The 8,683-nt window shown below is 33.3% G+C and overlaps 1 protein-coding gene across 1 annotated transcript; it reads right to left on the bottom strand.

Annotated features, from left to right (window-relative positions):
* Positions 1–3,109: 3,109 nt before the first annotated feature.
* On the bottom strand, positions 3,110–4,804 carry LOC147401459 (protein C-terminal S-isoprenylcysteine carboxyl O-methyltransferase). Its single transcript, XM_086442786.1, has one exon. It carries the CDS (start codon positions 4,440–4,442, stop codon positions 3,204–3,206), a length of 1,239 nt encoding a protein of 412 aa, XP_086298912.1. The 5' UTR covers positions 4,443–4,804; the 3' UTR covers positions 3,110–3,203.
* Between the last annotated feature and the right edge of the window lie 3,879 nt (positions 4,805–8,683).

Raw genomic sequence — 8,683 nt, 5'->3', positions numbered from 1 at the left:
TCCATAATAACTGATTAAGTGTTACTTATTTTATTTCATTCTGGTCAAAACCTAAAAGGTGAAATAAGTTACAACTTCCAAGCATCTTATCTAAACAGACCCTTCTTTCAATCAGCATTTAAATTGATTCAAAACAAATGCTTTTGCCGCATCATGTGGTTCCAGTTAAGCAAAAGTGAGCTTGTAGGATGAGATGGGGACGAAAATTCAAATACTGTTCTCAGTAAGCATTCAAGTAGGGTCAAGTAATAACGACAATAACTCAAGCAGATTCAGACATAGAAGAAATTAAACAGTCAAGGTGTAGCTTCAAATGAGAATATGTTAGAAAGGACGGACTAAAAAAAACGAGTAATTATATGAGTTAAGCTCAATTAGGTAACTTTTGAACAGTCTGATTCACATTATAACCAAACTTGCATTAATTTTCCATTTGACAAGATTTGTAAGAATGGATATGTCAAATTGACAGCCAATGTAAAAAGTGTCAAACCCTTAACAGGAATCCGAAAAAACTGTTTAATAGTGAAGTAGGATTCATGTCTATGACCTCATTACTGGGGGTTACACAAGAAGAAAGCGTCATCCCAAAATTTTGGGTTAGCTAGAATCTTGTTCTTCCATTCCACTCTGTCCAAAGCTAAGTCTTTTGTTATTTGGGATTAGACATATAGATGATGTATAGCCAACCCCATTACTTGGGATTTGACATATAAATGACAATGGTGTTGTTTCATATGATAACCAATAAAAGCTAGAGCCGAACCTCCAGAATCTAGTCACTTCAGAAAAACCTAGGCCCATTTTTGTAGAAAAGCAACATCTTATATGGCATAAAATTGGACAAAAATCAACCAAAAACTAAAAAGTAAAATATAAAAACTACTCCACCTTAATAAGGGGATAACTCTGAGGCAGCCACTGAAGATCATTTTATTTGGTGTCAAGCATTGCACATGAATCAAAGTCAGAAGAATAATCCTACTTGTTGCAGCCCATAAATCTTGATCAATGTGACAAATAGACAGAAAGGATTTCTAGAACATTAATGATTCAATCAAAACCTGGGATGTGATTACAAAAAGCAAAATTCAACCGACAGCAATTTTGACAAATAAATCCAATAACCAAAAATAATGGGAAAAAAAGTAAATTATTGAATGAACTAATTAAAAACTACTCACTCGATAAAGAATATAAACATATTCTGGCCAAAGTGGCTGTTTGATTCCTCTCCTCTCTCAACCTTTACAGGTCTTGGGAGATTTGCACCAAAACAAATCAATTGTACTCATTCTACCAGTTTTGCTTTGAGAGAATCAGTAAGGCTTTGCAACCGTAAGAGAGACCACCCACTTTGTAAAAATAAAGCAACCGTATGTCTGGTTAAGTATGAGAGAAGGAACTTATCCATGGAAAAGTAGCCACACATTATAGGGACAATAATTAGGTATACTCCTCAGTCCCACAAGTCACTCAGAAAGAACCTCACTCATCCATCTCCCTCAATCCATGAATGTATCTATTTCTTTTTCCAAAAATGAAAAGAAAAGAAAAAACACAGCCACAGTCAAACAAAAATTGAACAGAAGTTATTATAGACACTCCCGAATCTTCTAATAAGAAGGAACGTCGATCATCGATCTCCTCCTTCAATCCATGAACATATCTGCTTCTTCTTCACAAAATGAGAAAAGAAGAAAGGAAAATTGCAACCACCATTGAAAAACAAAATGAACATTAAGTTCTTAATAGAAGGTGGCATGTGCAGATGCACATGCATTTGAAGGGCTTACTTAAAATTTAAAATATTAATAAAAAGATTGTTTTGAAGATTACATAGTAAAAAAGGATAATTTTGTAATTTTGAAAACTAACCAATGTTATTTTAGGGTCATGAGAATGCAATTTTCTTGATTTTTGACCAAAATGACCCTGATTATATTAAGTTTAAATGTAAAAATGAGAGCATTTTTGGAGCTCAAATTTTGGTGTCGAACCACTTCTACTCCGCCTTCTCTCATTATAATAGTAAAGATATGTATGTTTAAACAAAACTAGTAATCTTTATCTGTTTGCTCTAAGGAGCCATGCTTGGATAAGTCTGCTTACTTAAAAGAAATGGGTGCTTTGGGCCATTTAGGCTTCTTTTCTTCACCTGTTCCACATGAAGTGGGTTCTTCCTAATACATCTTTGAGAATGCTTGAGGGGTGGTCTTACAATATCTACTCTCATAGAAAATGACTCTTGTGGGCCATTCTCCCTTCGGCCATTGCTTGGGGGCTTTGGAAAGAGAGGAATACCAGGGTTTTTCATGGTAAGATAGGTAATGAGTATACAATGTTTATAGAAGTTCTTGGATTATTATTTATTTGGACAAAGCTTAACAAGGAGTTCTTGGGCATTTCCTTCGAGGACTTTGTTTCGATAATTGGGATCATCTGTAATTTTTGTTTCTTGTAGGTCTTGTGTTGTTTGTTTTCCTTTGCTTGTTCGCTTTCTTGTTTTGCTTTTAATATAATGTTATACTTATCGAAAAAAAAAACAAAAAACAAAAAAAAAAAAAAACTAAGAAATGGGTGCATTGGCTTGTAAAAGGAAACAATTTATCCAACCTAAGGTGGCTAAGTAGATTTGATGGCATGTTTTAATTTAAAAAAAAAAGATGTAACCATATTTATTTTTGATGTAGTGTAAATCACTGGTGAAGTCAAAAGCCTTGAGAAACATAATGAAATAGATAGCACAAACAAATTATAAAATCTCAAACGTAGTCAGGAATTTGCATGGAAGTCTTTTGCAACAACAACAATAAAAAATAAAGGAATATTAAGCTGTGGTCTTTGTTCTAGGCTTATAGGGGAAGCAACACAAGCTTTTGGAAATTACCTTGTTGTGTACAACTGGACAAATTTGTTGAAAGGTGGTAATAACAGCAAATCAAAATTTCCCAAGCCATACAAATCAATTCTCAGCTAACAAAAAGCAAAAACACTCAAAGATCCGAACTAAAATGAAAAAAATAAAAAGCTATAAAAAAAAAGGATTGATTAAGTAACAGGAGTAAAGACCAACAAAACTGAAGATGCTGTTCAATCCATTCCACACTTTTTGTACCAAAAGCCTGATTTATTTTTAATTTAAAAAATCCTACAAATCTTTGTTGTAGTACAATAAACAACATTGTACCCAAGAAGCACACTTAATACAAAAAAGGGATGAACTTGTACTTAACCTTACTCATATAATCTGTATAAATCTCACCAAATGTCTCCATCATTAAACCTTCCTCCAATTTCACCTTCTGTTCATAATACACTAAGCATACCGCAACTACGAAGAGCGCGCTGAGAGGTGCCTTAAGTGAAACACAATATATAGCAAACAAAAGCATTACAGATGCATATATCGGATGGCGGACCCATCTATATGGCCCAAACTGCACAACTGCAGTTGGCACCACTATCTTCTCCGAATAATTTGCAAGATACAAAGTTGAGTGATAATGCATAAATAATGTCAACATAATCCAAAACCCAATCCACAAATTCCTCCAACCGCCCGGTATAAGGTGCAATTCTGGTCCTTCTAATGCTGCAAGAAAGTGACCAACTATAACTCCAACACAAAACAAAAGTCGATACAAGATGGGTACCAAGATATCCCATTTGGGGTCATGCTCACGGGCATAGTAATCACCATAAAGGCGTTTCCTGATGCTAACATTGAAGAAGAAGAAATAATGGTAGACTAAGAAGAATACGAACGGCCATCCTTCAAGGAAACCATTGAAATGGGCGGGTGGGACAAGAGTTAACCAAGTAATCGTCGAGGTCACTATAACCAGTTGTTCAAAAATGTTGGCCTCTTGACGAGAATGCTTTTGCAGGCAATAAAACCCATAAATTGCAAGAGAGACAGCCAAGAACCATGGCCAGTATAGCCAAGTCCAGCTAAAATACATCCAGAAAAAGGGGTTTACCATGAGATTTACAATCCATTTTATTGCTGCAATTGAGAAACAAAGAACACCAGACCACTTACAGACGTCGAATGGAGTTAATTGAGAGAGGGTATTCTTCAATGAAGTAAAATTGAGATTTTTGAGGGTTTTGGTTAATGGGTTGTCGATTTCAGAGTAGGAGACATTCATATAAGAGCATTTAATGGGATTAAAGAAATGGGCTCTTCTCCCTCTTGTTGTTGTCGACAATGGAGACCCACAAAATGGGTTTTTTCGGTTTTGAGTTTCGGAGATGTTGGAGTATGAGCATCTTAAAGGGTTTCTTAGGATTTGTGAGTTGTGAAAAATCTTAGTGGAAGAGTTGCCTGGTAGGTGTTTGTTGAATGGTCTGAAAGAAACCCTATTGGTGTTTACGACAGTGAAGCCAGATGGGATCGTTGTTGAATGAAGGACGACTGAAGTAGCAGCTACTACCATTGCAGACTGTTGTTTAAGACTGGAGAAGAAGAACAGTTAGGAAAGGGAGACTCACCACCGTTTAACTTCCAGTTGAATGGGGGGATGTTTGGATGAAGAGGTATCTCTATCCTGGCTCAAGAGTATCCCGAACAGGTTTGTAGCTGTTTGGATTGCCCCGGAATGTGTTAAGCTCTTTCTCACTTCTGATAGAACCAGTCGCTCGTTCAGAAAGTGAAGACTACAGTACAGAGCTTGAAAAAGTAGAAGAAGAGCCAATGAAAGAGAGTGAAGAGGACAAAGGAAATCTGTATTCTCTAGTTGGGTTAGTTTTTTCTAGGGCTTGGCTTTGGGTTGAGCTCCTCAGGCTCCGCTTGATAATGCTTACAGCATCCATTTATTTGGCATGGCTTTGAAAGAGAGCTGCTATTGGCACCGCAAGTTAGAGAGAATTACCAGGCAGACCTATCTGTTGTAAGTTTATTACAAAAACTCCCTTACTTTATAGAGTTTGTTACTTTAACAAACCTTACTTTTTTAATGAGGCTAGCATGCTTAGAAAGGAACAAAATCTTACTAAGGGTTGTGGGGCCCATATGGATTATCAAATTAGCAATCCAACACGTCAGCCTTCTAGATTTCATAGAAAAACTCAAATTCAAAAAAAAAAAAAAAAACAAAACAAAACTTTTTGAACTTGATCTTAATTGTTCAAAATAGATGGCCACCGAACTCTCAAATTTAAAATTAAAATACATCAATGAAAATTAGTTTTTTTTTTTTTTTTTTACGAAATTCCTAGAATTTTGTCCTTTATAACCATGTGGCATCAGATCATGTTTTTAGATGCTACAAATTGATGCGGTTGGAATCCACTCCAAGGTATGTTAAGTAACAAAATTAGTCATGTAAATTTGAATTTTATGACATGGATCCCTTTCAAAGGTTTGTTATATCATAAAAGTAAGGATCCTGTGGAGTATTTAGAACTTCAAGAGAGTTTTTGTAATAAAAATATAACAGTTAGGTTTACTAGGTAAATCTATCTTAAAATTAAAAAGAAATAAGTAAATAATTAAGAAAAAGAAAAAGTTAGGATGCCAATAAAAACTCTTTTTTTCTTTTCCTTTTGATTTTTTTGCTAGATTTCTACTGTTGGAGCTTAGGATTTTAAGAAATTAGGGTGTAATAAATAAACGTTGGGATGCCAATGACAATTTTCTTTTAAAACTTCATATTCCGTCTTGTGTATGGTGTATGGGAGTATTGCAAATAAAAAAAATGCGATAGTTAGGTCTACAGGGTAAATCTCTCTTAAAAGTAAAGAAAATAAGTAAATGACTGAAAATAAGTAAAAGTTGGGATGTTAATAGAAATTTTTATTTTTTATTTTTCTAGATTTCTACTTTTTGGGTTTAGGATTTTAAGAAATTAGGGTGTAATAAGTAAAAGTTGGAATGCCAATAGCAACTCTCTTTTGAAACTTCGTATTCTGTATCGTGTATATCTAGTTGACTTTCTCAAATCATGGATAAATCATTTAAATATTATGATGTATTCAAATAATTAAAAAAAATTTAATAAAATAAGATGCTTAATATTTTGTTGAAGAATAAATATTAAAATTAATTATTTTTTTATCAAATCAATAAACTTCATTGATATTTTCAAAATATCGGATGAGTCTTATCAGGCCTCTAGATGAGTCAATTTGTAGGAGGATTCACATTGAATATGTTGCTTGTTTGTGAAGATCAACATTACTGGATTCAAGGTTGGAACTTGGAAGTCACTAGCGCTCTCAATGGATTGGATTTGAGATCAATCCTATAGGGATTAGATCGGATCCTTGTTGTATCATGGTTTTGAGAACTATTACTGGCACCCAAACTTTTACTTATTATACCCCAATTAAAATAAAGAACAACTTTTGTTTTAATTACAATTTCGGTACAATGTTCATTTTATTTATGAAAACATACTAGTGATATGTTGTTCACTTTTACGTATCTATAAACTCGTGAGTTTAAAAGTGTTAATCTTACGAATTCATAGATATTAAAAGTGACAAACTTACGAGTTCGTAGATGCGTATAAAGTGAACAGTGTACCACTTGCATGTTTTGGAAATTAAAATGAATAGTGTACTAAAACTGAAATTTTGGCATATTCAATGCACAATTTGGAGATTCGCCCTAAAGAGAACAAGTGAATGATTGAGAATAAGTAAAAGTTGGGATGCCAATAGAAGCTCTCTTGATTTTGTTTTACTAGATTTCTACTTTTTGAACTTAGGATATAACATGAGCCTTTTCATAATTGTAAAACAATCCCTGAAATTGTTTGAATCAATTGGTATAATATTTTATAATTTGAGCCAAATTGTTGTAATGCTTGAAGAGTATCCTTTAATCTTTAATTGGGGTGTGAAATAATTTATGAAATGGAAGTGTAATAAGTATAGGATGGGTGCTAATAACAACTCTCATGGTTTTGGTTGTCAATATTATAATCTAAATCTGATTCTCAATATAATGATCCAAATCCAATACGATAACATCTACCAAGCTAGAGTACAATAGGGACAGGGGGAATTTCCGATGGAACTATGAAATCCGTAAAGATTGGAAGAACACCAATAGCAAAAGTTCTTTGCTAGGCTAACACTCCACTAAGAGACAAAAGCTAAGGGTGCGAATTGGATTAGGTACCCTAATAGTCCTATTCATTAATGATGAATACAAGATGTGGTGTGTATAACATGTGTAGTGAAGTAGTGAGACAAACTAGAAGCAATAAGGATTAGATTAAATGGGAGATGGATGGCAATTTGTCGTAATTGTATATTGTTATAACTTTTATTTATGAAGGGCAACAAAAGAAATAATAAGTCTTACCTGTAGATATGTGTTGGGAGTTTAAAGATGTTAAATCTCATCTACAATGATTTTTAGGAGACTGACCTATTCAAATAAAAGTTGTGAATGGACACCATGAAAAATGATTTTGAATTTGACTTTTTGATTTTTATAGTGACTCTTATCAATGAAAAAAAAAGTAATGTCCACCTAAGAATTAGGTAAGGAGGTTCGATTGTGAAACAAAGAAGGTGTTAGGTATCTTGTCTCACTTATTGATGGTTATAAAAAAAATGGCCCAATAAGAAATTGAAAACTCAATTTTTTTTTGTCTTTCTTATAGTTTGAAAACAATGTAAAGAATCCAATGAACAACTGTAATATAGTCAAACCTCTAAATAGAGCGAATAAACTTAATGAGCAAGTCATATATGAAAAATAAATACTTGTTGGAATTTTTTATGGGCTTGAGGTTTGGGTTAAAATTACACTTATACACTCACTAAGGAGTGTGCTTTTGTTGATTAAGTCCTTCGGACATGCTCATGAAACCCTTATACATGAAGTGTATGTCCACTTGGGTTTGTGATTATTCTCTTAGATTGTTTAATATAAATCTAAAAAGATCTGCATTTTGACTATAGCCTTTTAGAATAAAAGCATAGTGATGGGTGTGCTAGGGTGTATGTATGTCATTTTTCCAAGATAAACTTATTTAGTGGACTTAGAAAGGAGAGATTGCTTTACATAGTGAAGACTTACTCTCTTTGTGTGTTTCTTGAGCTCTTGAGTATGATTTAGACAAAAATGAGGTGTCTACATTACTAATTAGGAGCGGGGCTAGTAAGGAGCATGTGGAGGCAATTTCCCCCTCAGAACTTTGAGATTACCTTGTATTATCAACTAACTACATGCCCTATTTGCTCTGACTCCCTCACCTCTCTTCTTATTTGCCCTCACTCCTCACCTCCTACCAATTCCCTTGACGTAACGGAAGCGTGTGAATCAATAGATTCAATAGGTAAACAATCAATACCTTGAAAGAAAATAAAGCATAAAGCTAAAAAATATTTAAGAGAAAATATAATTGAATTGATATGTTTCTCATTGATAGATGTATTAAATTTCATTTTTGAAACTCCTTATATATATAACTTCAACATAACAACTTATAAATATTCTAAAACACTAAAAAGTAACTTTTTAATCTATCCATAATATATTACTAACCTTCTAATCCTATTAGAACTCAATTTGGACACTTCTAAGTGCTTTTAACTATAGCCTAAATAATAAAAATAAGTTTAAAATAAAATAAAAATCTAAAATAAATTAGAGAATAAATATATTAGCAACTAGACAAAATAGTAACTTCTTAAAATTGAAATAGAAACTAACTAAACT

This window comes from Akebia trifoliata, chromosome 5, assembly GCF_017979445.1.
Source record: "Akebia trifoliata isolate Shusen 1 chromosome 5, ASM1797944v1, whole genome shotgun sequence".
Classification (NCBI taxonomy): domain Eukaryota; kingdom Viridiplantae; phylum Streptophyta; class Magnoliopsida; order Ranunculales; family Lardizabalaceae; genus Akebia; species Akebia trifoliata.
Note: the sequence above shows the minus strand (reverse complement) of the source record. Positions and strands in the feature narration are given on the sequence as shown.

Coding starts and splice junctions, on each gene's coding strand:
- LOC147401459 (XM_086442786.1), bottom strand. CDS start 4,442: ATGGTAGTAGCTGCTACTTCAGTCGTCCTTCATTCAACAACGATCCCA.